The 21,454-nt window shown below is 40.3% G+C and overlaps 2 protein-coding genes across 3 annotated transcripts in view; one reads left to right on the top strand and one right to left on the bottom strand.

The window, feature by feature from the left end:
- The window catches only part of NRDE2 (NRDE-2, necessary for RNA interference, domain containing), a 28,317-nt gene extending 18,628 nt beyond the window's left edge, over positions 1-9,689 (top strand). For both annotated transcript variants that reach the window (XM_023927715.2, XM_023927716.2), the window contains 6 exons: positions 981-1,156; positions 1,855-2,241; positions 2,602-3,530; positions 5,722-5,860; positions 8,217-8,288; positions 8,939-9,689. In XM_023927715.2, coding sequence (XP_023783483.2) covers positions 981-1,156; positions 1,855-2,241; positions 2,602-3,530; positions 5,722-5,860; positions 8,217-8,288; positions 8,939-9,064 — 1,829 coding nt within the window. In that variant the 3' untranslated portion in view covers positions 9,065-9,689. The remainder of the gene's footprint in view (positions 1-980; positions 1,157-1,854; positions 2,242-2,601; positions 3,531-5,721; positions 5,861-8,216; positions 8,289-8,938) is intronic.
- Positions 9,690-12,526: 2,837 nt separating this feature from the next.
- On the bottom strand, positions 12,527-20,937 carry PSMC1 (proteasome 26S subunit, ATPase 1). Its single transcript, XM_086895141.1, has 11 exons — positions 20,467-20,937; positions 20,028-20,081; positions 19,076-19,172; positions 18,571-18,695; positions 17,928-18,113; positions 17,605-17,733; positions 16,608-16,704; positions 16,233-16,422; positions 15,051-15,202; positions 13,614-13,768; positions 12,527-12,821 (listed from the first exon to the last, which is right to left on the bottom strand). The coding sequence occupies exons 1-11, from the start codon at positions 20,467-20,469 to the stop codon at positions 12,687-12,689; spliced, it is 1,323 nt and encodes a 440-aa protein (XP_086751267.1). The 5' UTR covers positions 20,470-20,937; the 3' UTR covers positions 12,527-12,686.
- Positions 20,938-21,454: the final 517 nt, after the last annotated feature.

Raw genomic sequence — 21,454 nt, 5'->3', positions numbered from 1 at the left:
GATTGTGGAAATGCTGTCTTTTTTCATGAAGTTGCTGACTTAAGGAGATACTATTGGTCACAAAAATATAGAGTAAAAATCTTGTAACCACCTGTTTGTTTTACCTGAAATTTAAGAAGAACTGGCAGTTGGGAGTGTTTCACCTAGTTAATGGAAGATGTCAGGATCAAGAATTTGGAGGTGGTGTAGAAATTACTTGATTTTTATAATGCAGGCAACCATTAAATTTTGAGGGCTATTTTTCATCTCAGCAATAAAAAAGAAACATCTCTACAAGTTTTCCCTTTGCCTATAGGTGCTCATCAGTTTCTGCACAGAATTAATATATTGCTGTCAGAGGAAAAATATGGTAATTTCATCCAATAGTCCAGAAAGATTATCATAAAAGTGGGATGTGGTTAAGCACGTCTGTTTTTTGTGTCTAACTATGTGGGTTGTTTCAACTGCATATTAAAATGTTGAAATTACCACTTACTAAAAAGCAAAATGGCCAAACTTGTTTTGCAGTGTTTAATATTAAAGTACTGTTTTTTATGTATGGTGGTTTTCTCAAAATGTTTTATGCATGCTGGTATTCATAGAGCATACTTGAAATTTTATGCCCAGGTATGAAGTGAAGAATCTAAATTGCACAAAAGGATGACTGACTGTTGGCTGTTGCTTGCAAATTGCTGTTGATAAAAGTGGTCCACAGCCTGTCATTGTTTTCTTTTCTCCCCTGTGAAAAAGTTTGACTGCTGACACTGATTCACAACTTCTAAAAGTTTGGAAGCTTCCTACCTTCCTATTCTTACAGAGTTGGTGTCAAACCCCAGAACTGTGATGTGGAAAGTCTCAGCTATGTCTTGTGTATTTTTTTATTAACACTATCTTTATTTCCATTGTTAAAGTAGTTAAAGTGTGTCATGCCTGGCCTTTGAATTTGGTGGGATAAATTTTTTAAATAATTTTTGTGTGTGTATATACTGATTTGATTTTAGATGACGAGGATGATGAAGACATAGATGAGGATCAAGAAATAAAAGATAAAACACTTCCCAAGTGGCATATTTGGTTGGATATTGAATATTCCCGTGAGGCAAGGCACTGGTTACCTTGGAGGCCAGACAAAACTGAGAAGGAAACTGAAGAAGATTGTGAAGATCCAGAAAGACAGGTCACTGTGATATTAATAGAACAAGGGGAGATGATAAACCTAGTTATCCTTTAATTTTAATTCATTGCCATATTTGTGGATATTTTAGAAGAGCAATACTTTTCTTTGTTTGGAAAAAAGATTTTTTCTTTGAAATTCAAAATTTGCCTGAGGTTTTGTGCTGAGACTTTTGAAAACCATGGTAAGCTCATGGTAAGCTTTGGAAAGTCTGCAAGCAAATAGTCTGTCTTTGCTGTTCAGTGATTCCTGTCATCTGTGTGAAGAAATCTCACAGAAATATGTGTTTAAGAAGACATGTGCATTAAATAAACAAAGGTTTCATTGCCTTCAAGTCAGATAGTTGGGTATTTTTTATTCCTTGGGAAATAGGTCAAGTCAGACATTGATTTTCAAATTAGAATGTGTTAAAAGGCCTATGAATAAAGTCTTCCAGACCATAATTTTGTAAATTTTCTATGGAGGTCTTTATTGTTCATAGGCAAAGAAATCTCTTGAGAGCAAATTTATAGTCTGACTAGAAAAACAGATTGCTTGTTTAACTTATCCATTTTTAATTTTAATGACATTTTGATACCAGTTAATGGGAATTCTAAATCCTATTGATTTGAAAAGGTTCTTTAATTACATAAATTACAGATTTGCTGCTTTTGTTTGATTGTATAAATTAATGGAATTTGTTTTAATTTGGATTTTTTTAGGTGTTATTTGATGATCTTGGACCATCTTTAATCCGTCTTTCTAATCCAAAGCTTCAACATCAACTATTGTACTCTTTTTTGCAATTTCTGGGAGTTCCATGTACAAGTAAACTCTTTCCTTCTAGTCTCTATATTGCCATGGATGAAAATAACATCTTTGACAGTGTGCTTTATGATGATAAACCGCTGACTTCAGTTGATTTTCCACTTTCTGGATTCAACAGTATTGGTCATATGGATACAATGTCGAGAGGCAGACATCAGATAGGCCACTATAAAGAAGGAGAGGAGTTCATACAGAATGTCTTCCATGTTCTGTCCCAGATATTTACAGGAAAGGAAAAATCTAACCTGGCTATTTGTTGGCTACAATATGAAATATCTAAGGTAATGAGGAGTCTGCATATAATCAATGTTGTGATATGTGGCTTTCTTCTGTATTAATGGTTATATTGTATTAAAAAAAGATCTTGATGAAAGTTGTCTTGAAGGACTAAGTATTCAAATAAGGAAATGCCAGTTAAGATTGCACAAGAGAAAAAAAAGAAAACCAAACACCCCTTTTCTTCAGTACATGTTTAACAGTGGCATACCTGTAGCAAGCTATTCTTTTAAGTTTCGCGTAAATGTTATTATATGATAATATATAATTTTACAATTACATTATAAAAAAATGCTGTAAGGGTGTTTTTTCTCCTTTCTGCTTCCATCCCTCTCAAAATATGCTGTGTTTATTTTCTCCTGCAGGTAATTCAATGTCTCCAAGCAAAAAAGAAAAAGAAGCTAAAAGCACAAGGGAGGAAGAGTAAGAAGTTGGCCAAAAATTTCCTTAAAGCACCTGACAACCGAAACAACCTTTCTCTCTGGAAACTCTATGCCTACCTAGAATGGCTGATTGGTAACACAGATGATTCCAGGAAGGTGTTTGACACAGCTCTTGGCACAGCAGGGACAGGAGGATTGAAGAGTGCCCAGCTCTGCAGCCTCAGCCTGCTCTACGCTCAGCTGGAAGTGGAACTGCTAGAAAGTACAGAAGGAGCTGTTATGTCACGTGCTGTTCATATATTGACCAAATTGACTGAGAATGGACCATATGTGCCCTATAGTGGACAAGTATTACCTGTGAATGTCTTGAAAGCTCGTAAAACATATGAGCATGCACTTCAAGATTATTTAAGTAAAACACCAGTTTCTGAGCAGGATCAGGTCAAGGATACTGATCAGCTGGTTAGCCTGGTTGGTTGTTACGCACTGTTCCAGTATTTGACTGTTGGGATTGATGCTGCAGTATTAATATATACACAGGCTTCAGAAAAACTTGAAGCTTCTGGTTCACAGAAATGTGAAAATGCTGGAGAGAATTTTGGTATCCTAGATTTTCCCACTGCTCTTGAAGCTGTCACACTGCTGCATACAAATTTACTGAGATTCCACATGAAAATTAGTGTTTATCCTTTGAATCCCCTGCGAGAGGCACTAACGGAGGCTCTGAAACGGTATCCTAGCAACCAGTCTCTTTGGAGGTCATACATCCACATCCAAAGGAAGTCTCACAGCGCGAGCAAAGCACGAAGATTTTTTGATAGTGTCACAAGGTCTACTAACTCTTTAGAGCCATGGTTGTTTGCAATCCAAGCAGAGCAGATGAGAAAAAAACTCACAGAAAAGGTTCAGAGGTAACACCTTGCCGCTCCTTACAGTTATGCTTTTTTGAGTCTGTCTAATCATTCAACAGAGGAGAGAAAATGCTATCACAGTTCTCATTCTGCAGATGAAGAAGCTGTAGCTGAAGGTCTTTTGTTCAAGGCTGATCAGGAAGTCAGTGGCAGAGTCTTGAACAGAATAAAAGCCCTGGGTGATAGCCTTATGTCCTTTCTACTGAGCCCAGTTTGTGCTTGAATTTGTTTGCTACTAGCATCAGGATGATACACATTTCTTTAGGGAATTTTTAAATAGCTAAGCCTGCTTAGATGGCCAAGATAGACACTTTGAGCTTAAAAACTGCTGCATTTTAGTACTACAGCAGTAAAGCGCATAATACAGAGCTATGCTGCAGTTTCTGCCTGAGCTGGCTGCCCTACTTTACTCATGAATCACAGAATACAGTTGTGGCAGATCTGTTTCCATAGTGAGTCCTTGAGAGTTTAGTTTTTGTATGGGGCTGTTACTAGGTACAAGAGGCTGGAAATTCCATGAATTCACAGTGGTCTGGGCTCAGATTTTTTGCTCCTGAGAAAGGAGGAAAGGGTAGGAGATATGAGGGAACAAGGTACATGTTCATTCTTGGAGCTTAGTCTCTTAACTGTTGTCTTCTCATTGTTTGGAGCTACCTATCCACCGCTGCCTACAGATCTCCAGTGACATCGATAGTTTTTGGTTGTTTGTGTCTGCACACAACAAGGATTTCTAGGAAACAGTTACCTGGAAGTTTTACAGAGCTGTAAGCTTACAATATTCACACCTGGTGAAATTACATAATTACTAGTATACTTTGAAATAATGGTGCATCACTTCTTTGATTGCTGCAGGCTCGCAACAGGCATTCAGACATGATAGTGATGTTCCTGAGCTGTTAGTCTGCGTCATCCTAAATTGTTATAAGAATTCTACGGCCACCATATGTAAAGGAGGATTGTCATTTGATTTACTGTTAATTTCAGATTAACACTATGATTGGTTTTCATTATTGGAACTGAAAATTTCAGAATTACTTCCTCTGTGACACTGAGTTCCTTTCCAGATTGTTCACTGCTAGCAAAGCCTTTCCTATGGATTATATTTATAGGGGACAAGTTAGTGTTGCAAGAGCAGAGCTGAACTACTGCATCAGGGAGATAGAGATAAGTGGCCTGTCAGTCATGCATAAAACTAATGCTTTGTGATGTTGTGACAAAATAAGAAAATTACTGTGCAGTGTCTGACTATTTCATATTCTAGTTTCTATTTCTACTTAAGTGGAATTCAGATGAAAAAATGAATACAAAGGGTAAAACAGGAACATTTTTTAAATCACTGTTAGGTACATGGCTTCAAAAGTTTCACTCCATGTGGAGTAGTTACATAATTTTCCCTCATGGCAAAAGTTAAGATGTGAGGGAAAATTACTTCAAAGACACATGAAAAAAAAAGAGATAGGTTAGGAGCCAAGTGTTAAAGGTGACTGGAACAAGCTGGCAGGCTAAGAGAACATGCACAGACAAGTGTCATCAGTGTTCCAGTCTGTTTCTTCAAGCTCAAGCATCAAAAGTAAGCCAGTCTTTATCAGCTGTTGAAGGAGATCAGTGCTTTGGTGAAACCTACATACCTGCTTTTGTGTTCTGCCTGGAACTTAAGGGATTTGAATCTCTGGTTGGAAATTATGTTGTAATTGTGGTTGAAATCCAGAGTTGTAATTTTGACTTTAATCAAAGACAAATGTATGGCCTTACAAAAGTGAGGGGTAAATTAGAAAAAACTTCCCTGAGCACCAAAAGATGTGCTGATCCACACTTGAATTTCTTTTGAGCTGCTCTGCCAAGCTTAGAATGATAAATAACCTTGGAGGTAGGCTAAGATGTTTTAAGATCATATGATAGTGGATTATCATGTTCAAAGAGAAATGATTTTTGAACATGCTACATGAATTTTCACAAAAATACTTAATTTATATTTTTTCCCTAATTTTCCTATTTAGAAATGTGTTGATTACATTAGCAAGTGCTAAAAATCTAGTTTATAACATTGAGTTTATAGCATGAATTACAGAAACATGTCTATATACAGTGCTGTGAACAGAGACAGTGCATCATTCTTTACCTCTCCTTACCTGGATGTGGTCCCTTGGCTTGGGTTTTTAAAGGACTGTTTCTTCTCTCCTCTGTGTTTCAGGGCAGATGTTGGTGAAATACACTGCACTATTCCTGAAACTGGATTAACAAATCGGATTGTAGCTCTATTTGAACATGCAGTTCAGAGTGAAAATGGTACCCATTGTCCATTGCTATGGAGAATGTATTTGAAATTTATGGTAAGAAGAAGAGTATCTGTTCTGTTTTGTTTTACTACATTTGGAATTCTTTTAAACACAGCAGGAATACTACTTAGAAAAATGAATACTAAATGCTGCTATGCCTCTTTGATTTGCAAGATGATATATTTGATTTGTACTGCTCCTTTTTGTTAGGAACATTAAGGAAAAGGTAATTCACATGGATTAGGAGTAATAGCTTCTGACAGTGTAGTCTTAATATAGATGCAGACATTGTGTCTTGTCATCTTACATAGATAAAAAGTATGTCATAAGATACCAATATATGTCAAGCTGCTTTCCAGTGGAGTAGACCCCAGCATATATTGGTGCAGGAATTTGCACTTCCTGTTGAACTTGAAGGTTCCTGTCAGCTGATTTCTTCATCCCGTTGTGATCTCTTTGCATGGCAACATGACCCTGTGTGTATCAGCCTCCTCTCACTTTTGTGTGCTCTGCAGGCTTGCTGAGGGTGTGCTCTGCACCATTAGCCAGATCATTAACAAAGGTGTTAAATGAGATTGGTCCCAGTAGTGTCCCCAGGGGTACTGCTTGTCACTGACCTGTAACTAGACTTGTTCCACAGATCACCACCCTCTGGGCCCAGACTTTGAAACAGTTTTCTCACTGTCTGTGCATCCAATTCTTTTGTCAACTGCTTATTTAGGAGGCTCTTAAAGGAGACAGTATCAAAGGCCTTACTGAAGTCCAGATAGACAATGTCCACTGGTCTCCTCTTATCCACCAGGCCAGTCATTTCATCATGGCAGTTTACTGAGTTGGTCAGTCGTGACTTTTAGTGAATTCATACTGTCTGCTGCTGGTTTTCTTTTCATTCACATGCCTGGAAATGGTTTTCAGGGTTAGCTGTTCTGTCACCTTCCCAAGGTACGAGGTGAGGCTGATCAGCCTGTAGTTCACTGGGTACATCTTCTTTCCCTTCTTGAAAGCAGGAGTGGTGTTTTACTTCCTTCAGTCTTTGGGTCCTTCTCCCAGTTGCTGTGATCAATCAAAGATTGTCAAGAGTGACCTCTCAGTGACATCTGCCAGTTCCCTCAACACTTGAGGTGCAGGTCATATGCAAAATAAATGCATGGTAGGCAAAACATTGCTGTAGCTTCTATAACTTTGACAGTCTTTTGAATCTTAAAAGCTGCATATAAAAGTTACGTTAACTGGCACTGCAGTTTAATGCTAAAAAACAGTAATGTTTGTTTCTTCCATAGTTCCCCATGGAAGTACATAAATAAAATCAACTTCATGTAGTCAGCGTTGCCATCTTGGCTTTCTTGCTTCTCCAAAGTACAGTATGGAAGATGAAAACACTCAAGTAATTGAGAAACTTCTGTTCATGTCCTCTGGCATAATGAGTTGTCAGAGGGGGATCAGCAGTCAGAAGGCTGTGAAATAGAGAGGAGGCAGGGAAGGAGAGATCGTTTTGTGTTTGAGAATATCTCTTGTGTGGAATTGTTAATTGTGACCATTTCTACACAAATACATGCTTGTAAATATTTTATACAACTTTGTATGAAGGAATGTACAGCTGAATTACTGTTATTGTTTACAAACTAATAGTGACACCCCAGTATGCACAAATGCTAAAGATCACCCATTATGTATTTTATCCCAAGTGCTTAATTTTTGGAAGATACCTTTTTCACAAGAACAAGGAGTATTGACTAGATGCTGATAAGATGGAGGAAAATACTGTTAACAGTAATAGCTTGGAATAACATTGCTTAGATAAGCAAAATGAATTAGAAACATTAAAATTTACAGATAGAGTCACAGAAGAAGTTGTGGCTGTTCAATATTACCCTAAGTTCTGTAGATCTCTGTTTTCTCTTTGCTAATGGAACATGGGTTAAGTAAGTGGACAGGGATGTGGGCTGGAATCTGGCTGAACTGCCAGGCTCAAAGGCTTGTAGTCAGCAGCGTGAACTCCTGCTGCAGCACTGGGGCTGCACCCCAGGGATTGATACTGGGACCAGTGTCCTTTAACATCTTTGATAATGATCTGGATGATGACAGCCCGTACCATCAGCAAGTTTGCAGCTGATACAAAATCAAGAGGAGTGGCCAAAGCACCATATCCTGCTCTTGGTCTGTCCAGGTTCTTTTGAATAGCCGAGAGTCCTTGTTCTCTTACTTGTCTTACAAGTAAAGCCCTGAAACTCCTTTAAGACATCTGAAGAGTGTAACCTGACAAATCACATAGCTACCACAATGTATAATAGAAAGGATTTCTCAGCAGGACATTGAGCTTTTCAGAAATCATTTCTTTGTCTCAGATGTAATTGTCTCAGTATTTCAGCTATTACTGCACTGAAGTATGCATATTTTTTTTATCACACAGACTTCACTAGGAAAAAAAGAAAAAAGTAAAGGATTGTTTTATAAAGCCCTTCAAAACTGTCCTTGGGCAAAGGTAAGCACAGAAAACAGGTAAACTTGTCATCACACTTTAATTTTTGAAATTCTGTATTTGAAAAAGAAAAGTTAATCTTTAGTAGCTGTTGTAAGGAGTTATATGCAAATGAAAGGAGAGGTTTCTGAGAAGTAATGTTATATTTTCTGCAAATAAGAGATGAATCATAAATGAAAACATGGTCAATAGTGCTGTTGCTGTTTTAGGACAGAAGGGTGTTGTGTTGAGGCACTGCAGTAAAAAATCCTGTGTGATCTAGAAATGATTGAGTCTTTCAGATTTTTATCATGAGCACGGCAGTATCAGAAATACATAACCAAATAAGACTTTTTTTATGTAATAATATATAAAAATTATTGAGAAGAACCTGCAACTCCTCAGGTAGTGTCTGTATATGCTGCAAATGCTCCAGTGCCTCTTGACCTCCATTTTATCTTTTTGAATAAAGTTACTCAGTAAGACTTGGAAAAGACTTGATTAAACATCTACTTGGCTGTCACTGTAGGAGTGCTAATTCTGTTTGCATTACTTTAAAAAATACATGATATCTCTTAGGTACTTGCTACAGAGTTGTTGCTGTCTATTTACTTCTTTATACTGTGTTTCTTGCTAGAAAGGTAGCACAGAAAATGTTCTTACTGTCTTTCCAGGTACTCTATATGGATGCAGTAGAGTATTTCCCTGATGATCTGCAAGAAACGCTTGATCTAATGACCGAAAAAGAACTGAGAGTGCGGGTACCTATGGAAGAGCTGGATCTACTACTAGAGATTTAAAAGAAGACTATAATGGAGTGGAGGAAGTACAGAAGCTGCTTTCAAAGCTGACAATAAGATCCATCTCTTTTCATACAGAACTCTGTTGGGACTTGGGTACTATGTACTTGATACTTTTTTGTTGGTGTTAAATCTTTATATAAATTCCTATCAAAATGGAGTTCTACTACCTGCAAGTGTTCTGGAATCAAGAACTGCATTTTGCCCACAATAATGGATCCATTTTTCTGAAGTATTCCTGGCTCCCACAGAGGCATACCCTCTTTAAATAGCCTCCTGTTGGAAGTTGCCTGCATTTCTTATTCTATTGTTTGAAATTACATTCCCTGGGGCTCAGAAGAGGTTCAGTACATGCCAACTATGGCTTGGTGAGCAGCACAGGGAATAAACATCTGCCAAATGGATGCTCCACTGTCCTCCAGTTGGCAGACTTCAGTAATTTCCTTCAGCATGGTATGCCTGTGTATATGTAACTGCCAAGTCAGAGCCATTACATCTGTACATATACTGTGAGTAAAAGCTAAATTTTTGTTTGAGCAGGCACCTATTTTGGTATGCTTTGACAGATTACCATTTTAATATATTTTTTCCTGAAAAATATACCTGAATATTTGAAAATTCAAAAGTAACTTGTTTTTTATTTATTAATAGAACTTTGAGTCCGAAATGCATCTCTAAGCAGCTCACTTTTAAACAAATTTCTGTAACTGATTACTTGTTTTGAATCAAATCCAGGCAATTGTTGTAAGAAAAGTAGATGTTTGATCTGTATTTGGTTTTCATCAAGAAGGCATAGTCTTCTATAATTATTTAAAAAGTAGTTTATATTCCAGGAGACTTTTAGCAAGGTCCTAAAGAAGTAATATGAAATATGGTATTAATTTAAAGATACAGTAAGGTTATATATTTTGTAACACAGAACATGCTGAAACATGGAAAGGATTGTTTAGCATCCCTACTCTTGAGACCCAAGGACTCGGAAACTGGATTTTTATTTGAAGCAAGTATACCTGCAGCCCCTGAATACCCAAAACTGTTTCAGACATTTTTCATGAGAAAACTTATTGTCACTAGCAGCACCACTAAAGCAATTGGGATCATCCAGCTGGTGAGATCCTATTACACATGAAACTATGTCTGGACCAAGATGTACAACTTCTGGCTCGACTTTGCCACCATCATACAAGACAGAATACACCTTAGTCCAGGCTGCATTTCATTTATTCCTTTCTAAAATTATTTTAAATGCTGCAGAGAATATGTATAATTTCAAATGGGATTACAGCACTTCTGAAGAGCCTTATAAAATTAATGTAGTTGCAAGTGATGCTGGTTTTGCAGTAATCAATTCATCTTTGTGGAAAATATAGTTTATTTTTTAAATCTTTACTTTCTACAAAAATGACAAAGCTCCTGAATTAGAGGTTGAAGTTACTCTGTACCCTGAACAGTAACATGACAAATTATGCCTGTTTGTTGATACTTTCCCATCACAGCAGAATGCCATTTCCTCTAAAAGCCCTGAAAGGGCCATGGGAAGGGGAGAAGCTTGATTGTGCTCCTGCTTAGAGTCACAGAGGAACCCAGGTTGAGAGGGACTTTGAAAGATCATCTGGTCCAACCTTTTGTGGGACAGGGAGCCTAGATGAGATTCACAAGCTCTCTCTGCAGTCACATTTGAAAACTTCAGTGATGGCAGCAATGACTTCTGTATCCATCACTTTTCTGTTCTTCCATGCATCCTGTCCCAAGTCCTTTCCTTTGCAGTTTCTCCCAAAGCACTGCTTGGGCTGCTTCCTTCCTCTTGATGATCAGAGGCTTCCCGGAGCAATTCCTGCCTTTTAATTCAGACCCCAGTAGCTTTCCTGTTCTTGTGGGGAATGTACTTGCTGTTCACTTTCTCCTGGTATTTATTACTTTTGTCTTGATTGTCAAATTCAGAAAGTGGCAGTAGTTAAATTCTGCTGTAAAAGCTAAGAACTGAATTTTCAAATGTGTGTTTTTCAGTTCCTGTGATGGCAGATAGGGTACTAGAATGGAGTCCTTGGGTTCATTTAATGCAATGCAGCTGTTCTTCAGGGAGCTGAACCCATCTCTTTGTGGCTGTTGCTTTGAGCCAGCAGTAACAGCCATGTCCCAAATAAAAAGTGCCTTGCTTGCCACACTTGTCATAAAGCTCTTCAGCCCCTCAAGCAACAGTGAGATCAACTGCCATGATTAGAAAGTGCTATAAAGTCCCTAGCTTTTTGTGACCTTTCCAAGGAGACAGATCTCTTAAGGTTTTTAAGAATGGGTAATAAAAGCTGTTTTTCTAGCTCCAGATGAAAAACAATTCTATTTCAGGATTTCTGTCATCCAGATTAAATAAAGGACTCCATTCATCTGTAGGGTTCATTTTTAACAATGAGCCACATAATTTTTACATAGAAAAATAAAATCTCTTGGCCCTGCTGCTGCCATTGTTGTTGGAGCACTGGCAGTGAGCAAAGGCATTGCTCTGGGTGTAACTCTCCACCGTCTGTTACTGGCCCATATTTGCTCCCACAGAAAGTTCCCAGAACAAAGACTGCACATTGCGTAACTGGCTTGCATGTGGAACTTTATATAAACCTTAAAGATCACATGTACAACATTTGGGAATGAATTACTTAGAACTCAACAAGCCCTTCACAGAAATGTCCTACACAGGATACTTCCTAAGTAGTATATGCATGGCTACAGCTGAGCCAACAGACATGTAGCCCCCATGGGCATGGAGCTGTAGGCAACAGAATTGTGTCGAGGGGAAGAATTCAAGGTTCTGCTGTAGAGCACCAGGCATGGGACACGTAGTTAGAATTTCTCTTGCACATCTGCTGCATGCCAGACGCTGCACCTCTAGCACTGGGCCTGGTGCCTTACAAGCATGCACATCCTGCCATGGGCAGCATGGGGCCCTTGAACCTGTTCCTGCTGTGTTCTTCTCAGAGACATTCTCTGTCTTGGATGTTCATCTAATGAACTGAAACCCTTTTGGGAAAAACAGATTTATAAACTAATCTTACAAGCACCCTATCCAAACACGTTTAGATGTTTAAGGTAAGATTACTTATGAGCATCCATCTTGCTCTAAACTGCAAGTGCTAGAGATGGGTACCTTTAAAGCATATCTCAGTGTTACTTGGAGTTGCATACTTGTCATTAATTTTCATGTATAAATGACTGATGACACTGAGGTTACTCAAAAGTGACACTTGTCCTAGTTAGCCACTTAAAAAATATATAAGAAGGTAATCAAGAACAATGGACATGCTAGAAGAGTTGTAAGAGCCTGCCATGTCTAAAAAGGACTAAGAGTTGGTACACCTGCACTGCTCCCTGCCCACGTGCTGTGGGTCACTGAGACAAGCACTTGGCTCACCAGCCCTTTTTCTTCAAAGTCAGTGAGTGCAACAGACATAAATAGCAGGGCTTTGCCACCAAAACAGTTCAAATAAATGTTTTATTGGGAAGAGTTACACTGGCTGAAAACCCACAACCCACCAGCTTTAACCTGCTCATGAATGAGAACTAGCTGTCTGGTTTTACACAAGACTCTCATCAACACAGAAAGTTCTGTATAGTTCCCAAAGAGACAGGTGACTTAAAGATACAGTCCCTCAGGGGTTCCCTCTTGCTTTTTATAGAGAACGTTCTCTTTAGACTTTTTGAAATCTTCATTTGTTACTTTCATTCTCCGTTCCCTCAAAGCCATCAATCCAGCTTCTGTACAAATTGCCTGCAACACAGGAAGCAAGAACAGTTACACTTTCTGTACAATCCCTTCAAATCACACCCTCAAAGGCAGCTGCATCTTCCTACTGCTCCAGTAACATTACAAGTGAGAAGTGTTAACAAAATCTACATTCTTAAGTTTATACTGTTCTGTAGCACTGAAGGAGGCTGGATAAAGCCAGATGAGTGTGTCCAAAAACACAGAAGTAGTCAAGAGTTACACTTTCCAGCTTTGTAACAACAGTAATTTCCCTCCTGCAAGGACAGACATACCCAGTTTTGTGATCCTTCTGCAGGGAGGTGACAAATGTTTCAGGTTGGTTTAACCTCATGAGTGTGGTAACTGTAGCAAGAGCTCTATCTGCTTTTAAAAAAGCAGATAGGGTATGGCTGAAGCTTCCCAATACACAGTTGCATTTTTATCTGCCTTGCAACATAAAATGCTAAAAATGCTACTGATCCTGTACTCTCTTTAGGAACGTTTAAGATACCTTGAACAAGATTCCACAGTCTCCTTTTAGTTTCTACTTTGCTACCTTAAAATCTCGCATTCAGGTAACACAGGTACATATTCTTACCGAAACAGGCTGCATCACAATTAGGATTTTGATAATTTCCCATTTGTAAAGCAGAGTACCTGGCACCCATAAAAGCTATTTTAAACCACCCCACTGTCCCTTGGTGATGTAAGTGCAGAAAATTGTCAAACAGGTCAAATGACAATAGTTCTGGATGTAAAAAAAAAATGAGATTTGATTTTTGCTTTCAAGAATAAACAACGGTAATGTGCACTGACCTTAATATCCGCACCACTGAGATCATCTTTTGCCATAATCAGCTCATCCAAAGTCACATCATCTGCCAACGTCATCCTGCTTGTGTGAATCTGAAAGATTCGTTTCTTTGTCTTTTCATCAGGTAGAGGGAACTCTATTTTCCTATCAATACGTCCTGTGCAAAAGAAAAGTTCAGTCTTAGGCTTTCTGCATGCAGCTTTTGGAAACAGCAGGAAGAACACCTGAAGAGTTTGACTGACAGTAACTCTTCAGCTGAATCATGTCCAGAGAAGGGCAATGAAGCTGGTGAAGGGTCTGGAGCACAAGCCCTATGAGGAACATCTGAAGAACATCTGGGGGTGTTTGGTCTGGAGAAAAGGAGGTGCAGGGATGAATGACCATATCATCCTCTACAACTGCTTGAAAGGAGGCTGTGGCCAGGTGAGGGTTGGTCTCTTCACCCAGGTAACAAGTCAAGAGAAAAATGGCCTAAAGTTCACATGGGGAGGTTTAGAGTGGATATTAGGAAAAAATTCTTCATGGAAAGAGTTGTCAAGTATTGGAACAGGTTGCCCAGGGAAGTGGTGAAGTCACCATCCCTGCAAGTACTCAAAAGAGGTGTAGAAGTGGCACTTGGGGATGTGGTTTAGTGGTGGACTTGGCCACGTTAGTTTAATGGTTGGACTCAATGACCTGAAAGATTCTTCCTGCCACAATCATGTCTGACTGATTAGAAAGCAAGGTCAGACTCCAATTCTGGCATAGTATCATCTCCTCTGTACTTAACAGAACTGAGGGGGTTTGAGCTAAAGGATCAAAAGCTAAATGATGACAAAAGCAGACCAAATACATACAATGGAGGTATTTCAGCTTATTTCTTTGATCTTTGTGTTGTTTTCTACCTTCAAATTTAACAGACAGCACAGACATACTATGCTTTGGTACATTTTCAGTGGCCATTTAAAAATACTGCCTGTGCTTGCTCAAGCCCAGCATGTGTCCCTCACTCATGCCCCAAGTGGTAGGAGTGCGCCAGGTCAGTAAGGAGCAGCCTGCTCTCCTTGCACCAGGATCCAGGCTGTCACTGGTAATGCCCAGGTTCTCACCCCCAAAACACAGGTGGTGCTGCCCTGCCTTCCCCAGCTGCTGCAGGTGTGCTGCTGCTGCACACAGCTTGCTTAACAATTACTTAAAATGGCTGTGCCATCTTAATAGAAAGGAAAAATATTCAAACTGTTTATGTATATGTAAAGGAATTAACACATTTCTTCTCTTCCAAAGATTTTTTTTTCTATTTAGAAGTCTGTGAATGGTTCCTGATTTCAACAGATGCACCAGCATAGATGAGATGGTGAATAAGAACTTGCAGTCTTTTTACCAGCCTGTATTTGTCAAGTTACAACAAGTCCTTTCACAAGAAAGGTGGCTTAAGCAGACACAGCAGGCAAGTCCCTTACCTGGTCTAATTAAGGCTGGGTCCAGTGTTTCTATTCTGTTTGTAGCCATGATAACTTTAACATCCCCCCGAGAGTCAAACCCATCCAACTGGTTCAGCAGCTCCAACATTGTGCGCTGGATCTCTCTCTCACCCCCTGAATTTGAGTCATACCTTTAAGAAAAAAAAGCTTTTTTTTTTTAGTCAGAAAAGGCACCAAGTAACTGCCACAAAGGCATGAACAAAAGGGGGAGAGGGGTATTTTGTTTGTAAACATCCATAAGAGATTTAAATAAAAAATAAAATGTTTATCCATATAAACAAAACATAGGTTTTCAGAATCATGTTGTGACATCTAGGTAAGTAAAGAGACACTGAACTATTCTTGTAGTTGGAGAATGTAACAGCCATCATGAGAAGGTAATTGGGTTTTTTCCATGTTTGTTATACATTTGGAAATATTTTCTTCCCACCTAACAAAACAACATAATAAAGGAAAAAACCTAATTCTTAAAAGCACATACATCCATACACAAGGCAGAAGCTGGCACTTCGGGCTAGAGGCACTTTGGGCTGGTGGCCATGTAGTAAACACATATGAGCACCTTTTTATTTATTTAAAAAACACCCACTACTTTAAAGACTATTTGCATTGGACAGTTCCAACAAACCTACAGAATTTTCAAAGAAATACAGATTGGATATGGGCTGAACAACAGTTTAGTATGGCACAAGCAATGTTTGTCTGTGACATACTCTGTGTAACCTTCTGTAAAATACTGTTAGAACAGAAGTATTTAGCCACCTACTCGAAAGGCAAACAAAAAATGGATATATTAAGTATTCTTTACCATTACCTCATTAAAGCCAACTACTGTATATGGACTTGGGAGCTAGAGGATCCCATATACACAGTGTCTCTTTCTGGTGTTGACACTCTCTCCTAGAGTTGCTGCCATGTAGCAAGAGAACAGAGCTTATCTCTGGTCATGTCTATTTAGAACCAAAGGCTATGATATATTGTGTTTCCACGGAAGTTATTTGAAGAGTTACTTGTTACAAATGCTTACATGAAAACAGCCTATGCAAATGGTAGCAGAGCAAAGAAACTGAGTCTCAGTATAGCTGCAAAAGAAGTGTTTCTAGTCAAGCTTTTGTTGCCCCTGGCAAGCCCTGCGTGTGCAGTGGAGCTCAGCTACTGTACCTCTTGGTACCGATTGCATCAATCTCATCAATGAAGACGATGGACGGGGCATGCTCCTCAGCCACGCGGAACAGCTCACGCACGAGCTTCGGGCCATCACCCAGGTACTTCTGGATGAGCTCTGAACCAACCACTCTCAGGAAGGTTGCTGATGTTTGGTTTGCCACTGCTTTGGCAAGTAAAGTTTTTCCTATTTTTAGTTGGAAAAAAATACTGTAATTAGTCTGCAGAGAAGGGAAAATGAAAGAAAAAAGTGACCTAACAAAACAGATTTATGAAATTTGTGACAGACTTGGCAATGCTTTCAATACTAACCAAGTATAAATTATTTTACTTGTGTTATCTTAGCACAGGTGTTACTGAACTGTAAAATACCTGTGCCAGGTGGGCCATACAGAATGACTCCTTTGGGTGGCTTTATACCCATCTCTTCATAATATTCAGGGTGTGTGAGAGGAAGCTCCACAGACTCCTGAAGCACAAGAAACACAAACATGTTTTTGTAAGACTGAGTGGTCTCCAGCGAAGATCTGTAGGGATCATGTAGTAGTAATGAAACCAGTGAAGGCAAAAAGAACTTAACTGATTTTAAGACAGACATTGAACAACATGGCTCTCTGTTGTCTCCAATTCTAAGGAAGACAATTACTCCACCTGTACAGATCTTCCTATTGTTTTGACCTGATGTGTGGCAGAGCAGCAGTGAACATTCCCCTGCTCCATCCTCAATGCATCATCCCAAATTTAGAATCCCGGATTCCCTGAACCCCAGACACCCATGGATGACCTTGGGGCCAGGGAACCCTTTACAAAAGGGTACCTTCTAGAAAGAGTTACCATAGATTTTAAGAGCATTTGTGGTTTTAGACACCTACCCAGAATAAAAAGGTTGAATTTTAGCAGGTTCAGGCAGAGTTCTGCTGGTAGGGAAAAAGCCAACCAACCCAACACACCCCAACCAAACAACAAACAAATGCCAAAACAAAACAAGCAATTGCCCTGAGAGACTAAATCCATAGATTGGACGGCATCACACACTCAAAATAACCTCTAGTTTGTTCAACTTAACTTTCATCTTGCAACAACTGAAACTTTACAAGTTGCAAAATAATAAGCTATTAGAGAGATTTTATGACCTCTGGGCTCTATAGGTTACTGAGCAACTGTGAAAGGTTCCCGTACACACAGCCTCTGGTGACCTGGTTAAAATGAGGTCCACGAGTCTGCCTAGTGAAATCTAATGAAGAAATGCACTACAGAAAGATAAAAGACACCACTACAGGAACAGCAGCCAGTCCTGCTGTATCCCTTCTCAGCTCCTAGCACAACAGCAACACTGCTGACTTAACTGTAAATGAGTAAAACTGCATACCTTGATTTCTTGAATTTGGTTGTCAAGGCCACCAATGTCAGCATATGTTTCTTGAGGAGCTTTCTCTACTTTCATCACAGTCACTAAAGGGTCTGTGTCATCCATCAGGACTCCTATCACAGCATGAACCTAATTCAAGAATTAAGAGTTGTCAAAGAAAGCAAGCAGCATTTTTAATACAAGCTGAAGTCTAATCTCTAGGCCCACTTATTTAAGTGTGAGAAATAAACAGCATTCTCTCTCCTGTGGTCTTCAGAAAAAAAAGGCCAGTTAAAAACAGTACAAGAACTTATAAAAAACTTGATTTTATAAAAACAACTCACCTTATGATTTAGCAAAACAGAGCAGCCTGGCTCTAGCAGGTCCTTGTCCACAAAAGACAGAATACTGACATAGTGCTCTGATCCCACTGATGTGGACACAATGGCGTGGTTGTCATCAATGATCTCCTCCAAGGTACCCACAGACATCGGTGTTCCTCTCAGATCATCCACCTTGGACCTTTCTTCCTGTTGTCAAGAAGAATCCAGGAAACAACTGAACAACTCAGGCAAAAATATTCTTAGACAACAGTGGCTCAACAATTCAGACAGAACACATCAGAACCAGTCTTTTCCTATTGGTCTGCTGCCCCAAAAAGACAGAGGTCAGTAACAAAATCCACTATTAATTGAGTCCTACCCTACAGACACCATTTATGTGGATGTGAGTAACTAGAATCTTCTTTCTCTGGTGGTGGATATCTGCAAGCTGCACTTTGACAGAACATTAAGAAACAAAAAACTCCCATGGCTTCATCTGCAGTGAACCCTGCTTGGTCTAAAACAATTTAGCCAATTAATGAGGAATTGTGATATGCTTGTATCAATGTGCACACCGTTTTTCCATAGCTTTGGTACAAAGTAGTTCACATTAATTAAGAGCATTTACTGCAACATTAGAAGTAACAGTTCACTCAAACCTCACCTCTTGTTTTTCTTCCAAAGGTTTCATCTGCTCTTGATTTCTGATGAACTCTTCCTCCATTAAGAGGTAATCTTTAATTCTCTCCAATTTCAACAGCTTGAGTCTGCACTGTGTGTGAGGAGTCACTGTAACCAAAGCAGAATCACAGTATTTTAGAACAAGTTTGACATGGTACCAACTAACCACTAATTCATTACTAGAAATCCTGCTTTATTTTCCTGACTGTAACTTGTACCTTACTTGTCCCATTCTAACTGCAGATTGAATGTTTCCCTTGCATTTTTCCTCAGTTCAATTTCTCTCTCTCTTACCTGGGAGTTTATGGGCTGCATCTTGCAAAAAAAATAATCTTATTCTATGGGGGGCTTTTTAATGTTAATTAGCAATAAAATACATTTGGCATTGTGTTAGTGAGCTCCACAGAGGCAGATCTCGAGGAGAGCAGAGCTCTGTACTTCTCAAAGAGCAGACAGTCCACAGCTCTGCAGGGGGTCAGAGCACTTACCCAGGGGGAGTTTGCTGGCAGCATCTGGTCCCTTGGTCTTCTTTTTCTTTTTCCCCACTCTGGTTGGAACTGGAGGTTCATATTTCTTTTTCTTATCCTTATTCATAAAAAGAATTCCATAAAAAGAGAAAAAAAATCAGGATAATAACAATAAAACAATACACACAGGTGTTCAGTGCACAGACTAAAAAAGAGCTCAGGGTGAAGAATTTATTAACAAAATGTTCTCCTTATGATCTGTAGCAAGAAGCACAAAACAAATATGACTCTTAGTTTTTAAGAACATTTTAAAATTTCTTCTCCTGCTTATTTTACATCCTTCTTTCTAATTTAAACTTCTGCCAGTTTTCAGTGAATATGGGACATGGAAGGCTCAAACCTGAAGTAAATCACAAACAAAACTAATAGATGAGACAATGAGAAAAATATTTCATCTCCACCTTTCTGCTGCACTTCAGTCAATAAACCAGACATGTTCAGTTTCCTAGCCTACACACTGCTTGCCATGTACATTGTACTTTCAGCTCCAAAGGAAATCAGGGAGACCCCTGATATGTCCCACAACGTCAAGTACACTCCTACTGCAGATCACTGTGCTGTGTCACCTTCAAGCCAACAACAGTTCATTAAGTGTCATCTTGAAGGAAACTAGCCTTTCCTAACCCTGACAAATTTAGTTTTATTTTTTTAAATACAAGTTACTCTTCAGTTTTTCCTAAGCTCCCTTTTTTATTTATGAGCAACTCCCGTTTTCTCCAATGTACACCCAGAAAAGACATTCATCATATCATCATATCATATTAATCATATGCTCCACCAAGAGCATAATTTTATGCAGTTGCAAATAAACCAGTAATTTTTAAAAAGTAAATTTAAAAAGGACATTGCAGCCAGGCTCTGTAGCAGCACACTTGTAGTTCATTCTGTAAGTATTTATTTGGGTTTCAGTTACCTTGTCATCCTTCTTGCTACCACCAGGACCATGCCCACCACTCTGACTTTGACCCTAGACAAAAGGCAAGAAAACAAACGACAAAAACTTAAATATATGTACACTTCTATGAATCGAGAAACCTGTGGGAAATTCCACATACAGAAATCCCGCAACTGGATTTCTCCTGTCTAAACAAAGCGCTAACATATTCCAGCTTGTTGTCCAAAAATAAAAAGAAGCGTCCCGCCCGCCCCGGTCCCCCCGCGCGCGTTCCCCCATCACCGGGCCGCGGCCTGGAGGCGCCGGCGGTGACTCCGCAAAACGCCGGGCGCTGGCGTCGGAGCCCGAAGGGACGCGGCGTCCCGGTTCGGCACCGCAGACAGAGCCGCGTTCTCCCCCCACCCCCCGAGGCCGCGCTCGGTGCCGTCCCGGCCGGGACTGCCGGGGCCGCGCTCACCATCGCGCCGCGACCGCCCCGGAACCGCCCGGCCCGCACCGCCACGGGCCGCCGCTGCGTCACTACGGACAGCGGCGAGGGACAAGAGAGCGGGCGGGGCCGAGCGCAGGTCCCCGGCAGCGACCGGCAGGGGGCGCCGTCTGCCCGCGGTTTGTGTCTGTGTGAGGGGGGTGGCAGGTTGTGTGTGTGTGAGGGGGTGTGAGGGGGTGTGAGGGGGTGTGAGGGGGTGTGAGAGGGTGTGAGGGGGTGTGAGGGGGTGTGAGGGGGTGTGAGAGGGTGTGAGGGGGTGTGAGGGGGTGTGAGGGGGTGTGAGGGGGTGTGAGGGGGTGTGAGGGGGTGTGAGGGGGTGTGAGGGGGTGTGTGTGAGAGAGGGTGTGAGGGGGTGTGAGGGGGTGTGAGGGGGTGTGAGGGGGTGTGTGTGAGAGAGGGTGTGAGGGGGTGGGTGTGTGTGAGAGAGAGAGTGAGGAGGTGTGTGTGAGAGTGAGGGTGTGTGTGTGTGTGAGTGGGTGAGGGCGTGTGTGAGTGAGTGAGGGGGTGTGAGAGTGAGGGTGTGTGTGAGAGTGAGGGGGTGTGTGTGTGTGTGTGTGTGTGTGTGTGTGTGTGTGAGAGAGAGAGGGGCATCGAGGTTTATGTGTGTGTGTGTCTATGTGAGGGACACCGAACTGAAGCACAGGAAGAAGAGTGGCAAATCTTCATGCCCTGTATTTAAATTTACAAGGTTTTTTTCCTGCTCCTTCCTTCCATCTCTTGTATCAGCCAGTCAATATAAGAACATTTTTGTGTGTGCTGTAAGAATTGTTTTTCTTGTGGCAGCACTTTAAGAACGTGGGTAAAGTTTCCAGGAAATCCCTCCCCTCAACAAAAACAGAACTTTATACCTACCCTGAGCTCTACTGCTCTGTGGTATTCCCAAGGATATGCAGCAGAAGCTCTTAGTGTCTGCTTTCTACATTCCCAAAGGTAGAGCTCAGCCTGAACTCAAGCACGT

This window comes from Cyanistes caeruleus, chromosome 6 (assembly GCF_971803275.1).
Source record: "Cyanistes caeruleus chromosome 6, bCyaCae1.hap1.1, whole genome shotgun sequence".
Taxonomy (NCBI): domain Eukaryota; kingdom Metazoa; phylum Chordata; class Aves; order Passeriformes; family Paridae; genus Cyanistes; species Cyanistes caeruleus.
Note: the sequence above shows the minus strand (reverse complement) of the source record. Positions and strands in the feature narration are given on the sequence as shown.